The 21,871-nt window shown below is 48.7% G+C and overlaps 1 protein-coding gene across 3 annotated transcripts in view; it reads right to left on the bottom strand.

The window, feature by feature from the left end:
• The window catches only part of mapkbp1 (mitogen-activated protein kinase binding protein 1), a 42,955-nt gene that overhangs the window by 3,135 nt on the left and 17,949 nt on the right, over positions 1 to 21,871 (bottom strand). Inside the window, exons 6-30 of one of the 3 annotated variants that reach the window (XM_048973985.1) lie at positions 21,680 to 21,817; positions 20,424 to 20,606; positions 19,497 to 19,514; positions 18,103 to 18,263; positions 16,883 to 17,072; positions 16,508 to 16,645; positions 14,569 to 14,753; positions 14,251 to 14,342; positions 11,871 to 11,996; positions 11,130 to 11,200; positions 9,100 to 9,221; positions 8,231 to 8,306; positions 7,701 to 7,812; positions 7,443 to 7,506; positions 7,226 to 7,348; positions 6,663 to 6,820; positions 6,494 to 6,540; positions 6,001 to 6,249; positions 4,379 to 4,512; positions 3,807 to 3,952; positions 2,865 to 3,041; positions 2,306 to 2,384; positions 1,850 to 2,133; positions 557 to 1,603; positions 150 to 235 (exon numbers count right to left, since the gene is read on the bottom strand). In XM_048973985.1, the coding sequence (XP_048829942.1) occupies positions 150 to 235; positions 557 to 1,603; positions 1,850 to 2,133; positions 2,306 to 2,384; positions 2,865 to 3,041; positions 3,807 to 3,952; positions 4,379 to 4,512; positions 6,001 to 6,249; positions 6,494 to 6,540; positions 6,663 to 6,820; positions 7,226 to 7,348; positions 7,443 to 7,506; positions 7,701 to 7,812; positions 8,231 to 8,306; positions 9,100 to 9,221; positions 11,130 to 11,200; positions 11,871 to 11,996; positions 14,251 to 14,342; positions 14,569 to 14,753; positions 16,508 to 16,645; positions 16,883 to 17,072; positions 18,103 to 18,263; positions 19,497 to 19,514; positions 20,424 to 20,606; positions 21,680 to 21,817 (4,206 nt within the window). The remainder of the gene's footprint in view (positions 1 to 149; positions 236 to 556; positions 1,604 to 1,849; positions 2,134 to 2,305; positions 2,385 to 2,864; positions 3,042 to 3,806; positions 3,953 to 4,378; positions 4,513 to 6,000; positions 6,250 to 6,493; positions 6,541 to 6,662; positions 6,821 to 7,225; positions 7,349 to 7,442; positions 7,507 to 7,700; positions 7,813 to 8,230; positions 8,307 to 9,099; positions 9,222 to 11,129; positions 11,201 to 11,870; positions 11,997 to 14,250; positions 14,343 to 14,568; positions 14,754 to 16,507; positions 16,646 to 16,882; positions 17,073 to 18,102; positions 18,264 to 19,496; positions 19,515 to 20,423; positions 20,607 to 21,679; positions 21,818 to 21,871) is intronic. The other 2 variants (XM_048973987.1, XM_048973986.1) reach the window with 2 other exon arrangements.

Genomic DNA, 21,871 nt, shown 5'->3' with positions numbered 1-21,871 from the left:
GACAGGCAGGCAGCTCACGAAAAAACCAGAATGTGCTTTAGATTTTTAGGGGCTGAATCTCAGAGTGCTGGTCTCTCAGATCTGGATTTCTTCAAGTTACCTTGGCCTGTCAACATGCTAAAGGAGTAAGTGGTCGGAGGGGGACTCACCATCTTGAAGAGCTGAGCAGCTGCCCTCACACTCCTCTGTAGCTCGCCGGCCACCAGGCGACAGGTGTCCATGTTCAGGATGGGGTCTGGGCACAAGAAGGTAATCATGTCACACCAGGTGTCCTCAGCGTCACCCTTCCCCCATGTGCTCACACTTTACAAGCATAAAAACTACACTGGGATTTTACATGTATTTACAATATAAAAACAATATTAAGGAAATATATTTGATCTAAAGATAGTCAATGTTAAAGCAATAAGCATGTTATGAACAATGACGGATCCTTTTAATTGAAATGTGCATGAAAAGTAGTGATAGTGACATGCCAGAAGGGAGAGAAAAGCAAAAAGAAGCGACAGATGGTATGTGTCGGAGGGATGGAAGCGAGAGAAGAGGTGTGCCTCACCCAGTAGGGGGCGGCGGTTAATGGACGGACGGGGTGAAGATTGCATGGCAGAGGAGGTAGGCCAGGAGGTGAAGCAGCTCTTAGGCAGGCCCAGGCAATCAAGCAGAGGGGGCATGAAGGAGTGGGGGAGCCGCTGCGGCAAACCTGGATCCGGGGTGCGGGACTCCAGTGGGCTCACGGGGGCTGGTCCTGAGCATCGCTCCACCATGGGGGTCCCAAATAGGAGAGATCCTGCCTCCTCATCTGTAGGCTTTACCTGCTCAGTGTGGCTTAGATTGGGGTGTGGCTCCACAAGGGTGTGCTTATCAGCTTCCAGCCTCTCTGTGACATCCTTGGGCTGGATGGCAGAGAGGCTGGTGACCAGCTGGGGGCTCCCCAAGGGGGTCTGCGCCTGCACCTGTGGGTGGGGGCCTGTCTTGCCGGTAAACGCAATTGCTGGGGTGCTGGGGGTATGACCATCCTTGGAGGCTTTGGAGGACTTGTTTGTTGGGGAGAACGCCGCTACAGATGGCTTGTCGGGAAGGGATTTGGGGATCTCCAGAGTCAGGTGGGGTCGGAGGCCATAGCTAAGCTTGCTTTGAAGACCTTTGGGACAGTGAGCGCCTGGGGAGCTGAGGGAAGGCATAACTTGAGCTCGGGGAGCCGTGGAGACTGAGGGGGAGATAGCAGCTGTTGGAGACATAGCTGTGGATAAAGTGGCTGGCTTGTTCTTGTCCGGAGAGGCACCCTTAGCGAAGTTTGAGGAGCTCGGCTCAGTGCTGGAGGGTGGGCTTGAGGGGGCCTCACCGAGTTCTCCTAGATTTAGGCTGTCACCCAAGGACACAGAACGGGACATCTTTGCCATGGAGCTAGTGGTGGGGCTCATGTACGATCGGGCCTTGGGGACCCTGGGAGATGGGGTGGCAGCGTCCCGTGGCTGGGGGGAGGTTGGCACAGAGGGTACTGAATGGTGGGGTGTGGTGCGGAGGTCTCTCTCATCATTCTGCAGCAGATGAGGGTCAGGAAACAGCTCTTTGGCACGTTGGGAGGACGGCTGCAGGTCGTCAGCTGGCCAAAGGAGAAAGCAAACATGATCCCCACACCCAAGCAGATTCCTACAGTTATTTTTAAACTACACTACACTGAAGAAAATTCAGGGTGTATAGAACAGAACACAGCTGAGAGGACCAGGAGGAAATAGGCCGTACGGCAGTTATTAGCAACTTTACAACTAAATGCATCCTGAACTGTCTCCCCGGTGCTGTGTTGACTAAGAACCAGGTCCTTCAGAAGCGACAGAGATGGGAGACTCACCCTCAGTGGGTAGGTTCTGCGCCGAGTGGGACTTTTTCAGGCTGCCTGTGGACAGGTGGGAGGCTGCAGATTTGGCAGTGGGACTGGCCACCCGGCGGGGGTCAACGACCTGTGTCCTCCTCCTCTGAGGGGTGGAGCGGGAGACCATTTCCGGCCCCTTGCTGTCAAAGCCCTTCCGTTGGTTGTCTTCAGTGAGGCCCCGTGCCACTGAGACCAGCGGCCACGCTGTCGTGCTGGAGCCCTTTCCTTCTCCACCAGTCTTCGAGGGAAATGTGAAGGCATTCCTGTATGAAGAGGTCAGATAATTAGAAAGCAGACCCAGGTCAGGGCCTACAGCTACTAACATTTGCACTGTTTGTTCAGGTATCGTGAAAACAGATTTGTCAATTTCGGTTAAAAATCACTCAATTTACAAATGCCTTTAAAACAAAAAAGCAGATGAATGGATGAACAAACCTGCTTGTTGGGTTCTTGGACAGATACCGGGCAGAGATACTGATGATCTCAGTGGTGCTCTGGGTTCTCACTGGGTTTGCTGGACATTTAGAGGGTCAGAGAGAGACACACATAACATGTACTAACAAGGATCAGCCCCTGGGCAATTAGAGTCCTACAGAGCACTAGGTTAGTTTGTCATGTAACCTGGGACAGATTTTTTTTACTTTGTTGTCATGCTTCTACCTGCTCTGTCCTACATATGCAGAGCAGAAGAGCAGGACAATAGGGGCTCACAGAAAACGGTGCTGCAGACGAAACAGGATATACATGCAGGAACTCTCATTATCCCAAATTTAGCAAAGCTAAAATTCCATGGGAAAAAATGGCAGGAGGTTGTTTTTGTGGGTGGAATACCAGACTCATGCAATGGGCAGAAAAAAAAAAAGCACGAGGGGAGGCAACAGGCGGGACCAAAATGCCTGGAATGTTCTCCGAACAAGGTGAGACAAGAGATAGTCAAGTTACGCCTAGAGGGAACCTTCCCAAGCTGCAGGTTGGAGGACTGGGCTCATCCTACCTGTGCCACTGAGGTCAGCCAGTGTCTCAAAGTGCTGCTTTAGGAAGGCTTCCTGGTCTGGTGTGTGGGGCACCACCCCTATGACCTCAGCCTTTACAAACTCCTCCTCCTCCTCTTCCAGCTCCTCCCCTTCAGAAGAGTTCCCATCCACACTGAGTGGCTCTGTAACTTCGGAATCTGAAACAGCAGCACACGGGTATCGTCACATGTGCTGCCAGTCACTCCCGGCCCATCCTGTTCATCTATACCCATTTGCCCAGTAAAAACAAGCACCGTTCCCTCTACCAACATGTCTACCGCTCTTGTCACCTTGGTACAAGCTGTTAGTAACCGTAGCAACAAAAACCTGTAAAATATGCAGCAGAATGACTGTACGCTGCAACATGAAACGTATGTGTAGCAAATGAAGATATACAAAAATATACACACAAGCATGAACCTCATGTCCTCATGAACATGCAAACAGGCAAAGGACAGAGATGCTACAGAAGAACAACGTCACTCGGGCTATTTAAGCAGTTTACTGCAGTGGCTTAAGCGTGCTTTGCATAAGCAGTGACTAATTTTCCATTCGTATTTCCGGTCACAAAGACACTCGAGTGCTTGGTTACACTCTGTACAAATTTCAATGCAGCTACTGGCTGGAGTATCACAAAAGTAGAATAGAGGAGCCTGTTTTTTTTAGCAAGTGTGCCGAGATAATCACTGAACCCTTGAGAGTTACAAGTAGGCAGCACTTAAAATTAACCTTCAGTCATTAATTATCAGCTGTTACACAAGGCCTTAGAGGTTTGAAAACATGAATGTAGAATTAGACTATCATGAACGTACAGCTTGGGGCTCTGGGAACCTGCACTGCATGGCCGATCATGTGGGTGGGCTTCCCCCACGATTGATTTTGGGGCAGTTTTGGCATGGATGTGCAAGAGTGCTGTGTCTTACCATCTCCAGGTTGGTCTGGGCTCGACAGCCGGCTGCTGGAATAGTCCACAGAGCAGGCACTGTCCGGGCTGTGTTTGTCATGGCAACCGCGTCCCCTGCTGCATCGTCCCAGAGGTCCACGAGGAACCTCCTTCACCTGGTATTCACTGTAAACACGACCATTTTAAATCAGTCAAACTATGGCTTCACAATACATCATTTCAACATTGTGATTGAAATGGGCACGTACTCCATAACTGCGATGTAGGACATGCAACATCAAGTGAAGCAAATTAAATCGCATCATGCTACAACTTTTTTGCTGCTTTATTCGTAAGGAAGACTCACACAGTCATTTTCCATGACTAATCTACAAGAGAAGTTTGTCTGATAGTTTACTTGGATTTAAAGATTTTTGGATTAAAATCACATTGCAATATCTGATTTTCCTTTATCATGCAGCCCTACAAAACTTTCACTATATTACAATAAACTAATTCAAACATCTGATAAATATAAGATTGCAAGATTACAAGAAAAAGCCCTGGAATCATCTCAATGCGGTGTGGGGAGCATGGGGGTCTGGGTGTTACCTGTCCGCAAGACTCGCCCTGTCCTCAGTTCCCTCAGGGTACAGCACGGACTCCTCCGTCTCTGGGCTTTGGGGGTTCAACCGGATGCTCTGGGGGCGAGAGCATGCCCAGCGACCTGCATCAGACTCCCCCACCTGTGAGACAAGAATGAGGGTTAGGGGCCCGTTTAATTTCCATATTAAAATGAGCAATAAAGCAATGACTACTTTTGTAATGCTGCTATTTTCCTTCGAATAGAACTATACTTTTATACGTCTTTCAGGAAAATGAACCCACCTTACCAGGAAAATAACCATACAAACAAAATAATTTATATAAAACAAAGAAGAAACCAGGAAGATACATGGAACAGTGATCAGTCATTATCCATTTACATTTGTTATTTATTTTTTTTTTCAGACAAAGTGATGTGATTGAGAAAGCAGGGTCAGACAGTCCCTGAAGCAACTGGAGTTAAGGGCCCAGCTCAGGGGCCCAATGGTGAAATCAGCCGGCCAACGACAGGCACAGCGTCCTAACCAAACACAAAGAGCAGGATTGGCCAAGCCCAGGCCAGGTCACAGATCCTTCAAAACCACAGCACGATCACCAACCAGTCACGCTATTGGGCTCTCTGGCTAACTATATGCTTACCTTCGGCTAAAATTTTGTTAATGCTGTTCTCCACACACACACAAATTTGCACAATTGCACACATACTCACACGAGCACACGCTCAATAAATCTTGCACACAAACCGGCACACTAACACTCTCATGCATCCATACAGTTAGCCACACTTACTCGGACACTCATACCCATACACTCACATTCCCACTCTCACACCATCATTCGGGTGCATCCACACACTCGCGTACTCTCAGCTGGACACCCACTCGCACACTCACACCCCTGTGCACTCTCACCCTCATTCAGTCTCAGCTCAGGCACACTCATACATCGAGTGAATGTGTGGGTGTCTGAGAGTGTGAGTGTCAGACACTCGCAGACACTTGCACTCACACCCACATGCTCTTGCACATTAAAACTCTTGCACATGCACTCACAAGTGCACACTCAGTCTCACCCTCACACCCCAACACAAATCTCACATTCATGCCCACACCCTCATCCACACACCTTTGCACACCCTCACCCATTCACTCTCTTGCACACTCACCCACACTTAGTCATAGTCGCGTGCCCACCCACGCACTCACCCTTGCACACCCACACACTCACTCTCACATACCCACTCAGACTCTCACCCCATGTACACCTGTAGACTCAGTCTCGCACTCATTCTCACACACTCACACTGTCATGCACACTCATCTCACACACTGACATACTCTCGCAGTCGTTCACTCTTGCACACTAACATGCCTTTGCACTCTCACCCATACTCCTGCACTCACTCGTGCACATTCCGTGCACTCACACCCACTTACACTCACTTGAGCTCTCCCGCTCCCTCTCACACTCACACCAGCTCTCTCGCAGAGTCATACCCCAGTGCACTCTCACCCTTACTCACTCTCATGCACCCACACACTCGCACATCCACCCACACTCACTCACACTTGGCCTCAGTCGCATACACTTACTCACACACTCTGACATGAATGCACACACCCACTCACCGGGACCCCTATGGTCTGTAGGCTGGTGGTGCTGCCCAGCTCATTGTCCCTGAAGGTGTTGACTGGTCCAGTCTTGCATGGAGAAGGTGCCATGGCGAAAGACTCCAGCTGCCGGAGGTCTAGCATGGACTTAACCACCAGCCCTGTGCTGCCCATGCGCCTGGACCAGCGCCGGCGGGGCCGAGGGTTGGATGCCGCTGGCTCCTGCTGTGACTGGCCCTCTGCCCGCTGCGCTGTGGAGGAGCTCTCCTGTTGAGGAATTTACATGGTGTGTAAGGACAGCAGGAGGCAGCAATGTGTACACACCACAACACAACTGAATATTCAGTAGATCAATGGCTGACATGGTGGTTCAGTCACCCTTCAGCAAAGGATTATCCCAGAGCTGCTTAAAATATGCTGGTTTAGAAGGGATATCAGATACAAATTAGCTAAGGTACTAAATAGTTAGTAGTACTGAAGATTTAAACAGTTTAAAAAAAAAACTGCTGACCTTCTGTTCCCAAGTTTTCTGTTGACTGTGCTTGTCCTCAGAATTGCCTGGCAATGACACAATGACAGAGAGCAAAATTCTGTTTTGGTCAATGCTACAGAGGAGAACCTCAAACTGACAAATGGCTCAGCATGAGGAAGAGGTGTGTGTGTGTGCCTGTGTGTGTTACCAGTGTCATCCCCGGTGCTGCTGCCAGAGGAAATGTGCAGGGAGATCTGGTCCTCCGCCTTGCCTGCCTCCTCCTCCTCCTCGATGCAGTCCCCGTCCACTTCTTTGTCACTATCCGAGGACATGGTGGCCAGGACAGGCACACTCCGAATCTCCCGCCTGGTGCAGTGCAACAATGGGTCAGAATAATGACTAGATGCTGCATTTTGTGGGCAGTCCGACTCAGAAAATGTACTACTTCTGAATAACTGAATAAACTTGTCAGCAATTAGTACCTAGTATAAGAACTGTATGAATGTATGAATTAAATAGTGTTTCAGTAATAAAACTGAACAATAAATAAGTACCAGTTTCAGGGTTCATGTGTGCTTCACACAATTATTTAAACTTATTTTACTTAGCAGGGACAGACTGACCATAGAGAAATTTTGGGGGCTTCTGGAAAACTGGACCTTGCTCAAGAGTCCAGTACTTAAATCACTCTGCCAGCCCTGAGATTTGTATTGGCCACCTTGCCAACAGAGTTCTGAGCCACACGCAACCTGCCAGACAATGGCTGCATACCGGAGTGTGGCTGGCTTGTGTGTGGGGGTCTTCTGCACCAGTTTGCCCTTCTGTTTGAGATCGGAGAGTCGCTGCCGCATGTTGATGGTCAGTTCTGGGTTTAGACGCCACACAAAGATGCAGCTGTGTGCAGAAATTAGAGGGAGATCATTGACCATCATCACCAGCTGAATGACTTTCTGCCATATATCAGACCCACAGCACAGAAAATCCATACCTGTCCCCTGAAACTGAAATTAGGTGCTTGCAGTCATTGGTAAACTTCATTCCAGTGACAATCTCTGGAGACAGGAAGCATAATGTTCAGAGGACCATGTTGGAAGTTAACCTCAAGGCTAGTTTAAAATGCTCATTCATCAGTTGCTGTATCAATACAGAGACCTAAATTCAAAGACATACACTTTATTGTTCTTCTACCTGAACATCTGCGACCATAAGCTGTCAAAACAATTTGAAAGACTTTTTGCAACTTTACCAGAATGTCCAAACATGGTGGCGACACATTCTCCGGAGTAGAAGTCGAAGATGCAGATGTTCTTATCCGAGCAGCTGCTGGCCACATACATTCCTGATGGGTCAATCTGGACCTACAAATCAAAACTGACCTTAGATCTGCTGCATGTACACTCACAGGACCACAGAAACAGTGACTAAGACCATCCAGCTATATAAACCGATGAAAAAATTAAGCTGCTTTGGATAAAAAGAATTCACTAAACAACTGAAAATACAGACACCTTGCTTATATTTTTGGAAGTGAGCAGCAGATCATGTGGAGGTACGCATTTCCTCTGTGGGGAAGTAAATAAGCGAAACGCATGCGACATCCACAAAGCACTAAAGCTGGGAGGTGTACCCTTTGCTTTTGTAGCACGTACCTCCCAAGATTCCAGCCAAGAAAAGGGTCTGGTGATTGAGCTCCAGCATGCGCCAGTCCACAGATTAAATCGATTGCATTAAGCGGTCCACAGACAGCTGTATGAATCTCTGTACATCACATTTTACCTTAATGAGTGTGCCGTCCTCACCCTGGGAGCCCTTGTACAGCTTCTTCTGTTTGCCATTGCTGATGTTGAAGATCCTGGCAGGTGGGGGCGGGGGGGCAGGCATGGTCAGAATGCAGGCAATAGCCATCATGGAAGATCATCCGCGTGACACACTGAAGACACCTTCACCTCACAAGCCCCAACTCAGGCCAGTTTCTGGACTGGGACCATCCCGAAAGCCATACAGCTGCCAAAGGCTTTAATGCATAACCAAAGGGGGCGGATTCTTTAAGGGACGCATCACCAGCCACATTTCCAGGCTGAGTAAGACTGATGGCCATGTGGTGTGTCAGCGAACTCCAGAACATCTTTGGTTTACAGCCACCTAGATCCAGAAAAAGCTTAAAGCTACAAATTCTGCATTACTAAAAGAAGGATTTGGAATATATGATTCTTTATTTGATCGGGTGAAATCAGCACCGTAACATTTCTGTAGCTAAACCAAGAACGTGGTATAAAATACTAGCACAGAGGTGCAGTTGGAGAAAAAGGGAGAGCAGAAGAGTGGCAGACCGGGCAGGTGGTACACGCAGTCAGCCTTCCGCATTCAGACGCACCCTAATCCCTGTCTGCACGCAGCACCTGAGCGCTAATCCATTTCTGCTATTCCCTCCCCGTTGAACACCAGCCAAAATGCAGCTAATCGCTTACAATCAGGGGCACACTGAGTCCAATGCACAGAGACACTGCACATGTATGCGATCACGCTGCCGGCTAACGAGTCCTAAAATAATCAAAACAGTGTGCTGAAGTATTAGGACTTCCACAGATAAGCCGATAATGTTTTGACATACGGAGACAGAGCTGGAGGGAGATGCGAGTACAAACCTGATGCTGCGGTCCTGGCAGCCAATGGCTGCGTACTTCCGGGTGGAGTCCACGTCCATGTCGTACAGGGTGGTCTTGCGCACAATGTGGTGGGTGCGAGTGAACTCTGTCCCTCCCTTTGTCTATAGGGAGATACAATGTGCCAGTGTTAAGATCCTGGTATAGGATCTGCTGCTGCACTGGGATCTTCATTCGCTTCAGGGGAATAGGTTCCTGGAAGCAAGTACTGGAATCCAGGTTAACAGCATCCTCCTCATCATCATCATCACCACCACCACCACCACCACCATCATCAATAACAATATTATTATTACTTTTATTATAACATTCAGCAGGTGATGAAGACACTTTTTACACGACATTAGCCATAAACCGGTCCTTGGTGGTAGATTTAATATTCTTTGGGCACAATAAAGAAGGAGTTCCCTTCTATAAAAAAAAGAAAATCATGTAGGTGGATATTTTTTTGCTGGGACTTGCTGTGTTTCATTCACATCAAGCCGAGTAAATAAAACCCAGCTCTGAGGCTAAGTTGCTACAGCAAAATTTTGAATGCAAAAAAATAAAAAATAAAAAAAATTCCAAAACAACAAGCAAGGCGCTGAATAGTCCCAGTGCTGCTCTGTGCCGCCCGGAATCTTAACCGTAATCTCCGCGAAAAAGAAGAATCACTCTAGTCAGCGGTGAGAATTGGGGAATTTAGCCAACCAGTAAATCACGCAACAGGCAACCATAAACAGTCCATATAAAATTACAGCACTTAAAACTGTCATAATGGCAGACAGAGAACTCTAATTACCCTCCATAATTACCCTGGGCTAAAGTTAACCAGAACAATTTCAAAGGCAGCCTTGTCAATTCACAAAGCATCAATGGCATCACACAATAACGAAGAGGAAAAGCCATAAAGCCCAAGCTGAGCAGAGGCTGCAGACCGTACAGCTCACCGACTCAAGATGGTCGGCTTTTCCAGTTGAAAAATCGCTGTAAAGCGCCAATGAACTGATTGTAAAAGCTAGACAACAGAAAGGATGGAACAGGACGGGTACTGAGCTTCACACCAAACAATTAGGAATAAAAGTCACTATCCGTCTCAATAACATGAATTACACCACAGATCAACGCCCAACACTCTTATTGCAAAGGGAAATTTTCAAGCAGCCGACGTGACCCTGGCAAGGAACCTCAAAGAGAACTTCTCTCTCTGGCACTCCTATAATCCCCCAAAGGCCAAACAAGACCAAAAATATCTTTGTATCACTACAGAGTCTTGCACTTGTAAACTGAAATTTAACCACTTAAGTATAAGAGAGAAGGTTTAGCACATAAACACAGTTCAGCCAAGGACAAGACATGTATGCTTATCTTGATTTGAGGCGAGATGGACACACTGACATATTTAAAAGTCCATTAGTAGTCTAGGCAGCCAGAAAAACAAACTACACTATATATGACCTCAGAGACAGGATAACTGTCATCCTGGGGTGGCCAACCAAGGCAAGAAACACTGCGGGACACTGGCACCCCCTTTAAATAGATTAGATCCCCCCAGACACATAGAAAACGAGTTCTGAAATTAAAGTCACACTAGTTATGTGCATGACCAAGTTCTAAGAAAGGATCAGAACCTTTAAGAGCTGTGGAAATCCTGTACCGAGTACTAGCAAAAATCCCACAAATTATGGAACCTAATACCCATTTAAAAATAAGAAAATCCAACACCATGTGGAAGGGTGCTGTGGATAAGGGGTTATATAACAGGACTTCTGAACTGCTATGGTTCTGCCATTTTTAAATTAGGGCAGATAATAAACAGAGCTGTGTGCTGAAAAAGGTGAACATTATCCAGATCGCAAGGCATGACTGTGGGGCACAAGCTCAGAGCTCAAGCCCGGGCACGGAATCACACCCACAGAAGGACCAGCGGTGAACTAGTGTGGAGTCAGAAGAAAGACAGAAAGGCAGCAGACTGCAGAAGATCTCTACCCCGCTCGGGGTCACAGTTCCCGGGTCAGCTTGGCATGACTGACCTTCTGTGCTGTCCGGAAGTAGATGCTCTTGTCTGCGCCACAGCTGATCATCCTCACCTTGCCATCATTAGCTGGGGGAGAGAAGCAGAGGGGGTTACTATGGTAACAGCAGCAAAGCCTCCACACCAGAGAGAGGGAGGGGAGCAGCTCAGCAGCCATTGTTGGCATGACAACAGCTGTTTCTCCCCCATAATTAACACAGAGCACCAAAGATCACATTAGTCTCGTATTAGATTCGAACACTCCGCTAAAAAAAAAAAAAAACAAACAAAAACTTTTTAAACTGCTACTGGGGGAGACATCAGAAACTAGCTATCAAATGAGAATCCACGCAGTGAGAAGGTCATTTGATTACGGAGAAGAGAGAGCGACTCATTCACGGCAGCACGGGGGCCAGGAGGTGTGCCCTGCACTGCCGGGCCATTTACCACTTTGCCATAGGATCCTGATGTATTCACTGGAGGGTGGGAGGGGGGAGTAAGCCCACTGACTACAGGGGGTTAAGAGGGGAGATTCTTGGATTCTTTTATCTGAAATTCCATATAAAGCTTAAATTTGTATTAAAGGCTACAGCTAAACAAACCTTAATAGTAGAGTGCACCCCCTCGAAAGAAACAAACATTTTAAACTAATTGATATGATGATGTTAATTGTAATTATTTAAAATATGATAAAATATACATGCAAGTGAAAATCAGTGCATAGGTGCGTGAGCTGAGCAGCATGTGGCGAGCGACTCACCAGCGAAGCGCACGGCTGTGATGGAGGATGAGTGCTCGTCCAGAGTCTGCAGCAGTCCGTAGTTGCTCTCCACGTCCAGCACATGGATCAGCCGGTCCCGGCTGGCGCTGGCCAGCAGCTTCAGGCCTGACACACAAACACAGCAGCGAGAACCCCAGTTACTGACCTCCTGTTCGCACCATTCAGCCCTAAAAAATGGTCCCTTGCCTGACTGCGATCTTTTCACATGGCATATTAAAAGTGCTATGATAACCATTCCAGGTTTGGAGGAAAAGGTAAAATGCACATCTCTGATTAGGACTCCCACCCAAACTCCAGTGCATGTCCCGCCAGCCAGGTTCCTGTCCATCTCAGGGCTTAAGGTTTCCATGGAAGATCAACTTGCACTTTCAGGGGGGGTGCAATCTGCTCAGTTCCACCCACAGCCCTGCAGGTGCAGCGGTGTACATCTCTGAAGAGCATTTACAATCGAGAGGAGCCCCACAGCTGGACCCATCCAAGACTGCCAGCCGTTTTTTGATTTCTGGGTCTTTGCAGTTCAGACTTTAGGCAGAATGAATCATACTCTCCCCCTGAAATGCACCAGGCTTGGACTGGCTTTCTGTCCATTTTCTGTTGGGCCAAGGCGCTTTGCAGTAGCAAAATTCATTGCGGGGACTCCTCCAGCCTTCCTTGGTAAAGTTTATTGCAGGGTGACCCCGAAATTCACAGCCAGTTTTTAATCCCAGGCCGAAGCAGCCCTGTACTGCACACCTGCAGCACACAGATCTACATTCATTTTACAGGAGATTCAGGTCATGTACCTTGAAGTAGAGCAGAAACAGCAACCAGCCACCGATTAGCATTCTGGGGCTTCGGTGGAAGTGTGAATAAAAAAAAAAAAACCATCAGCTGATCAGGTGGCTGGAGCACTGCACCCCCCCTTTAAATACCCCAACCCCCACCAACCCCAGATCTGTTTAGAGTCTCAACCAAATGCCAGTCACATGACGCTTAGAACAAAAACTTGCCACTGGAATGAATCCACACGCATCAAGTGGGGAGTAATTACCAGCTTCTCTAACACTCCACTGTGAATCCTGACTTCGGAACACGCCTCCGTATCAGAGTAGCGTGATTAAGCCCCACAGAAAACCACACGCTTATCTCTGTGGCCGGGACCCCGACCGAACACGTCTGAGTACAGACTCGTCGCTCCGAGCCGCATTTCCAGCACCGTATGGCCGCTGCAAGTCAGCACACGAGTGAACAATGCTGTAGCAATGTGACACTGGGACGTCAGGGCCTTGGCACAGTGTGAATTACGGCAAGCGACCCAGTGCGCTGAACACAGGGCCCTCTGGCATTGCCTGACTTTAAGTCCCCCTCTCACCCCCCCCCCCCCCGAGCTGGAAGTATTCCAGACTGAGCAAAAAGATGGACTGCAGCTTGCATGAAAATTTCTAATTGGTTACTTATAATAAGTAGTCAGTATTTACAATACTGAGAGAAAATTAGCGGGGTTAATTTGTGTGGATTACAAGAAATTCAGTGTGGCAGTGAAATTGGGTCAGGGTGGAAATCATTAAATAAAATAAATAATAAATAAAAATTCTTGAAGGTCACCCAGCTCTAAAATGACCCAATGACTGATGGGGGTAGGGGGCAGCACAGTAAAATTAGGTGGGGGGGGGGGTCTTCCCCAGGCTCCCCTTCATCTGAATGGTACCAACCAGAGAACAGAACTAACCACTGGGAAGGTGAACAAAATGAACAAAAAGCAAAACACCATGAATAAGCAGGGCGAGCCTGTTCTGACACACACATCGCCTATGGGAAGGGAGGTGGGCATCCAGGGTGGGGGGGCATAAGCCCAGTACTGGAGGCCTTCCAGTGCATTCCTCCCAGTGCATTCCTCCCTGCCGACGGCCGGGGGGCGCGATAATCCCAGTACAGTAGAAGATAAAAAATGCAGGATGACCTGCACACATTTACACAATTAAACCGCAATGACAGGCTGAAACATCTACTCGCACTATAACAGTACAGGACTGAATCCATTCTGCTGCAAGATCAGTAGCACAAGACCCACCTGTGCTAAATCAAGTCTCAGACTAGATTAGGAGCAGTATGGAAGAACTCATACTGGGAGCTTTAATGCACTCTGGAAACAAAATGACTTACTGCACAATGATGGATCAATGGGTGTGAGTCTATAGGCTGTTCTGAAGAGGTTTGCTGGCAAATCGCCACTGGGCTATTGTGTCAGAAAGGCTGCTTATGTTCAACCACTAGTTCAAACATAAATACATTCAATGATTAGTATGAGAATTCATAACTCAGGTCAAACCACTTTTTCCCCTCGCTAATCTGAGTGTGTCCCCGAGGGCCGGCCACTCACCAGTCTCTGGCTTGGAGTACTCTAGGCAGAGGATCTCGGAGTCATGGGCCTCCACCTTCAGAATCTCCTCCATGCTCTGGAGCTCATGAATTCTGCAATAGCGGGGGGTGATTCAGCAGACTGCTCCCCGAGTATGATTCAGTTCCCTGCTCTTCCCACTTTATATCTTTAACAACGTACAATGATCTTACATACAGTACTATATGAAAGCTTTCGTCAAGGCAGGGCTCTTGGCTCTAAACTGCTCCAAAATGGTGCAAATTAACGGAGATAAGAAGGTGGGTACAAGAAGAGCCCATGTGTACCCGGGTATACTACCTTAGGGTGCCTATGCGGTCGCCTGAAGCCAGGTGCTGGCCGTCTGGGCTGACGCTCATGGTCCTAATGCCAGTCCGGTTCTCAGAGGTCTGGCTGTCGGGTTTCTCTGTGTTGCTGGTGGCTATACACTCCATGTCCAGCAGGGAGGCGGTGTTGTTTTCCATGTAGATGACCTTCATGAGGTCCTATGTGGGTAGCATGACACAAATGTATAATTTATCCAAAGACTTTAAGCTAATGTTTTCCAGTTCAAGCTGGGAGGGAGCAAAAACATGGACTGTCTGGGGGTGCCCAAGAACTGGGCTGGTAAACACTGGTTTAAGCAAATACAGAGATTGGTTTTGTACTCTTGTCTTCCTGCACCAATTTTTTTGCAAGAATGTGATTTGTATAGGATTAGTACAAAGAGGGGAAAGGTTGCAAGGTATTAAGTAAGGAATAATTGACGACGGGCCGTTGAATTATTAGAAAATAATGCACACCCGAGGTGGTAATGCGCCGTTACACCTCGGGTGTGCATTATTTTCTAATAATTCAACGGTCCGGAGTCAATTATTCCGCTTATACTACGGTTGCCACACCTCAAGACATCGATCAGATGATATATTTCAAGGGATTCGTCCGGTTTTTCTACTTAAATCGCTATTGTGAGTAGGATTATTTCTTCCGCATCTCATCCAACGACTCTTTTGCTAGTTCCAAAACGTCATTTTAAAGCTGGCAATGGAGGCTTGAGCCGTTGACAGAGAAAGAGAAACAGAGAGAGAGAGCTTGTATGACACTACCTCTGTGTGTCCCTCAACAGTGTTCTGAAGCACCGTCTCTAAACTGTAAGTCTGCTTTAAGATGCAGCGCTGTTATTACCTCGCTAGTGAGAAATGTCATGTGTAGCCTTTAAGTTGGTACACTAGGCTAACTAATACTGCTGCAGCCCAGTTGTTGAAAGTTTCATATTCACCGTAAATATTAAAATTTACTTTCGGAAAATCGTCTGTCATGTTGTTGTTTTTGTTAGTGCTGTATAGGTACTGTGTGCTAATTTCCGTTATTACAGTTAACTATGCGAAGTGATATGGAACTGTAATGCGGTCGAGAGAGCTACCTGGAACTACGTTCGCCATGCGTTTATCTGAAAATAATTGCACACCTCAGAACGTTCGTCAGCCAATCAGATTCAAGCCTTCAACGGTCCCGTAGTATAATGACCAAATATATAATTTTGCTGCCTGTAGTACTGAAAGGATGAGCCATCCTCCACTGGCAGGTTTAACCAGGTGTCCCTTAGGCCAGCAGACCGTGACTGACAGCTCACAGTAACTGCACACTGCCGGATTCAAATCCTTACATCTCCCAGCACCATCGGTGTGCCACTGGGGTTTGCCTGACCAGGCTTGAAAATAAAACCTACAATTAGCAGTCAGTCCATAACTGTCCTGAAGGCCATGATCATGTGGGACAGGACGCCTAAAAAATCCGCAGAAAAGCAAAGGATACCAAGGAGAAGCAAGGGATAGAAAAAAAAAAAAAAAACTGGTTTGTGATGCAAAATGATGTAAGCATCCATTATAACTAAAAGTGCGATGAAGTGAATGGCAGGATTGCTGTGGGTGCTGAAACCAGCTTCCAGGCTGCAACTAATGATGGGTTTTCAGGTGTGAGACCAGAGGCTGAGGAGCCGAAGAGGAATGAGATACGAGCTAAGGAGCCATCAATCACTGTGGGTTTGATGAATACAGCACATCCTCCATGTTTTTGTAAGCTAGTGACTCAGACGTTGAGGGGGAGCAACAGGTTTATCAGGACAGCTGTGGTTAACTAGGTGAACACATGGAGACACCATAACTGAAGGACTGAAGCTGTGAAGCGCTAATACACAAAACCACAGCTGTAACCTGCAGACGAGGTCCCACTGGGCGGGGAGGGGACAATCGGGACTCACGTTGCTGAGGACGTTGCGGCTGAGAGCAGTGCTCTGACCGTCTGTGTTCCATAAGCGGATGGTGTTGTCCGAGGAACAGCTGAGGAACGACCCTGGGGGTAGGAATGCCTGCTCGCCCTGAGAAACCTCCGGGTAGACCTAAGGCAGGAAACGGGACAGGCAGCCACCCAATCAGTAATCCTCTCAGATACATACAAGAAGCCTAGAAGCCAGATGCTAAGGGTCCCTTATAGGACCACACAGGTCAGCATGAGCAGGACCCCCTGGGAATTTCTCCACACGATGCCACAGGCTTTCCAGAATAATCCATGACCAAGAGTAGTAGTTGGGGAGGATTTCTGTAGATGGTAGCCTTTGCGATAGACAAGGGCTCACCTCTGCGCTCCACACGCAGGCCGAGTGGTAGAGTGCGGAGTACACCTTCCCTACTTTGCGCAGGTCCCTCACATCCCAGACGTACAGGCTGTGGTCGTTGTACACGCACGACAACCAGCGGCTCGTGGGGTCATAGGTCACGGCCACCGTGTCAGGATAGCGGACGTCCGGTTTGAAGGAGAAGAGGTGGCTGAGAAAGGATGGAGGAGACAATGGAAGGTCAGAAGGGTGGTGGGAGGACACGGCTTGGGGCGTACCTCCATTCAAACTCTAAACGGTAGCGGTCTTCTTCTCACAGAGAGACGTAAGGGGATCGCTAAAGAGTGAACGCAAACTCGTGAATCAACAGGACAAACGGAGCCAACCTGCAAACTTCTGCGAAGCCAGAAGCCAGTGAGAAACCTCCATCACAGGATGCATGAACAAACAGGCCCAGGAGTAGAGGTTCAGCAAACGGCTATAAACCGTACAGCTCCCAAGGAGACACAATGTGCGTGTTTACATACTTTAGCCTCCAAGTCTAATACAGAACTACAAATAATATTTGAATGGAATGAATCAAACCTGTCAAAACAAAAGACTGAATGTTTCAGACGCAAGACAAAAGACACATGGGGTAAAAAGAGAGAGCAGCTGTGTTTGTGCTGTACATAATGCATAAAAACAAGGACTTCAATAGCTTCTCTGTAAATAACATTCAATAATGTCTTTCAGCAGCACAAAAGAGCTGTTCAGGTACCAGTCCTCAGCCGCTTTAAAGATCCGAGTCATGGAAGGGCAAGGAAGTGACATAACGTGCTTGATCTGAGGAAGACCCCGCGTGCCGTTCGAGCGGAGCCCACACACACCCTCGGCGAGAGCATTTTTTGAGAGCGTTTGGAAATTTTTAAAAGGCATTAACATTTGGATTGTATCGGGTCAAATTCTTAACTTCCCACAGCGTGCTGGCTGGAATTCTAAGCAATGTGAGACGGGCTTTTGCAGGCTCGCATTCTGGCATGTTTAATTTATGCTTTTGGGAACATCAGCTCTTGTACAGAAACACAAAAAAATTCACATCCGGTGCTCAGGGCGCGTCAAGCGGGCCGGTGCTCAGGGCAATTAAAGGGACCCATTCCTCGGACTCGAGGCAGAGGCCGCCTCCGGACAAGGTGGCCCTTCCTCCAGAACCTCAACTGGCCTCCATTACCGTGGTAACGTCTGTGCCCAGGGAACCTCACCTGGCTTCCGTTACCGTGGTGACGTCCATGCCCAGACTGTGGGGCCGCGGCAGACTGCAGATGAAGTGCAGGTTGGTGGGGTTGAAGGAGCGCACCGTCCCATCTGCGCAGCCGCAGAAGATCAGCTCCTCGGTCACAGACAGGGAGGTGGCCAGGCTGGTCTGGGGGCGGGGGTGGGCATGGAGCATTAATAACCAGCACTCTTAGCAATGAGGAAGGGAGGGGGGGGGCTATGGGACAAAAACAATGCTTACATGGCAACAGAATAATGGCCATGTCACAAAATGCAAAACAGCTACGAGCACAGCTCTTACCATAAAGCATGTACACCCAATGAAAGGAAAAGGAAAAGACTTCATCTTAAAACTTTAACCCCCCCACTCCCAATGCAAAGCTTGACTGGTTAGTATTTATGGGAAGACACCAAAAAGCTCAGGTAAAATCAATCATGAAGAATATCATATGTGCTCAAAATTAAAATTAATGTCCACCAATGTCCTTGATGGGACAGAAAGTCATCAGGCTGTTCAGGCTGGAAGGGAGTTAAAACCCCGTACAGTTCGAATGAAGCCATCTGCGGTTGGCAGTGCTGGGGTGAACTGGCCCAATTCAAAACTGAACAGCAACAGGCCAGCAATCAGGACAACTGTTGTAATCTCTAAGTGGCAAAGTGTGAGATGCGGCAAGTCTGGATGCTCAGCTCAGGAACCCAGGGAAGCCGACTGGTCCCACGCAGATTGAAGATAATCAAATCCCGAGCTGTAATGTGACGGCCATGCAGAGCTTGGAACAGAGCGGATGTTGTGTGGTGCCTTTCCCAGCATGCCACTGGCACAAAGCCGAGACTATGAGGGCTCCCACTGCTGTCGGGCTGGAGGTAGGACCCTGAAGGAGCCGGCCGCTCACCGCTCGCTCAGCTTCAGAGACACTAAATCAGTTCCTTAAAATTATATTTTTGCATAGTTTGCTCCCCTTCCTTCCCGGCCACCTTAAAGCTTTAAAAAGTGGGAAATGTGACCAAGCAAACTGAGCACCGCAACTCAGGCTCAAATTGCCCAAATTATTTCACAGTAGAGGCCAATACAGGCTCATTCTTGACCCAAATTTCACGGAGATCCGCTTCTGTGGAAACAAGCCGCTGCCTTGTTCATCCTGAAAGCCCCATGATCCACACAAAAAAAAAAGCAGGCTGGCCCAGGTGGTACGAGATCCCCGCCTGATAACATGGAAATGCAGAGACGGTACCGGGGGCAAAGACTCACGGGACACGGACATGACTACCCCCCCCAGTGAATATGAAGAGGGTGGAGAGATGCAGCAGTCTGCACTGAGCCACAAGGGCCAGTAGTGGGAGGGGTAACAGACGTGAGTGCTGGAGAGATAAAGGGACTTACTGTGATACTGTCGTTTTTCTGTACAAAGTGAAAGAGGAGAAGCAGAACAGACTGTGATTAGACTGCAGCAAAGCTGGGCTGCACCACAGCAGCACTCGCCCCCAATGAGGCTCAAGATTGCATAGATCTTAAGGGTTACATAACAGGAAATGTACCTATAAAATGGTCATTTACAACTGCATTTCAGAGAAAGATCCAGAATTGCTAGATATGCGTTTATCTCAAAACAGCACCGGAAAAAAAAACTGCAGTGCATCTGCATGCATTGTTGTGATCACAAGTTGTAATGTTCTAGATCTAGTTAAATCAAGCTGGGCCCCCACCGAATCACCTGCAGATGGGACTCCCCCCCCACCACTCATTGACTGATGGGACCCCCTCCTCCACAACCCACACTCCCACCCACAACGGAACCCCCCCCCCCCCACCCATGCACGCACTAACCCGCAGATCAGACCCCCTCCTCGCAGACAGGACACCCCCTGGGCACCCACTCACCCACAGACAGGACCCCCCCCCCGGCAGAAAGGGCACCCCCTGGCCACCCACAGACAGAATCCCCCCCTCCCCCCTCGCAGACAGGACACCCCTGGGCACCCACTCACCCACAGACAGGACCCATCCCCACCCCCTCACAGGCAGGACACCCCCCGGCACCCACTCACCCACAGACAGGACCCCCCTTGCAGACAGGACACCCCCCCGGCACCCACTCACCCACAGACAGGACCCCCCTTGCAGACAGGACACCCCCCCGGGCACCCACTCACCCACAGACAGGACCCCCCTTGCAGACAGGACACCCCCCCGGGCACCCACTCACCCACAGACAGGACCCCCCTTGCAGACAGGACACCCCCCCTGCACCCACTCACCCACAGACAGGACCCCCCTTGCAGACAGGACACCCCCCCGGCACCCACTCACCCGCAGCTCCACCCACTTGTCCAACAGCCTCTTGCCATTGAACTCGCAGAGCAGCCCTGAGGTGGTGATGCAGAAGGTGCTGTCGGCCTTGCGGCCCTTCCCACACGCCACGTCGCTGAAAAAATTGTTGCGCAGCTCACCAAGGAGGCCGGAGCGGCCCAGGAGGGGCACAGTGGCGTTTACCTGCGGCACACAGGGATTATGCTCCGTTACGGAAATGCGGACACTGAGGAGCAAAGCAGCATAGAGAAGCTGAAGACGCTAAACCATTTATACTGAGTGCAGCCACCTCTTCCACCTCTTGTGCTGCAAACTGCTCTTATCTTAAATACCATTAGACCAGAGGTATTCAAACTGTGAGGCACACCTTCCTGGTGGGGTATGAAGGAACTGGGGGGGGGGGTACAAAAAAAGAAAAAAAAATTAAGGTGGGAGTAAACCTATTTAAAATTTGCAACCTTTTGAAATACTAAAAACAGACACTTGCAGGGTCCCCGAAATTCTCTTGAGTACATCTCTGGGAGAACAGGCATATCCTTCTTCCCATTGGGCTGGGGGGGTGAAGGTTATATAGGTTCAGTGTGTTTTGGGATGTGTGTGTCGGGGGGGGGGGGGATCATGATTATATTTATGAGCCTTATGGAGGCCCAAGTTTGAATAACATGAAAAATAACACTTTCATAATAAGAGTCCTTTAGAATAACTGTCCTATACTGTACTGTGTCTGACAATATGGGGCCACATGTGGGCCTTGGGCACCTTAAGGAGGATGAAGCTTCATACAAGAATAATGAGCTCAGCATTTGCAGCACATTAGCATGATCCAAAGCGGAAAATGCACCATACAATCGAGCGCGTAATTAATAATGGAAAAACAGGCAAGCAGCAAGACTGTGAGGGTGAATAAACACAGAAAACACCCCCACGGGAGGTGAAAGGAGACGAGAGCAGAGCTGGGAACAAGGAGAATGCGTGTGAGGAAAGGCGAGAATTAGGCAATTCATAATGGGCACGAAGTGTCACTGTGCATAAGAGGGTGTTGTTATATTGTGGAAATGGGGGGCGGGGCTACGGCTGCCTGTGTGACATGCGCTTCACAGCGAGTGCCGTACTGACACCTGTCTGAGGGTCTGCAGGACAACTGCTGTAAGCGCATGGCACTCTGCGCACCGACACACACTCACTTTGCTTCACAGCACACCAGTCGGGTTATACTGGATGCACTACACTTGTGATGAGTTCTTCAGTGGGAATACCTTCGAGGACTTTGTGTGGTCCAGGTACCAGAACTTCACGTGCCTGTTCCCAGCAGTGACAAAGTAAGAGCTGTCTTCAGAAAAGGACACCGCCGTCACCCTGCTGGACACCTTGTTCGCAGCAACCACTGCATTTTTCTGTGGGGAAGCAAAAAAAAAAAAAAAAAAAAAAAAAAAGTACATAAAACAGGC

Source organism: Brienomyrus brachyistius, chromosome 14, assembly GCF_023856365.1.
Source record: "Brienomyrus brachyistius isolate T26 chromosome 14, BBRACH_0.4, whole genome shotgun sequence".
Lineage (NCBI taxonomy): Eukaryota > Metazoa > Chordata > Actinopteri > Osteoglossiformes > Mormyridae > Brienomyrus > Brienomyrus brachyistius.
Note: the sequence above shows the minus strand (reverse complement) of the source record. Positions and strands in the feature narration are given on the sequence as shown.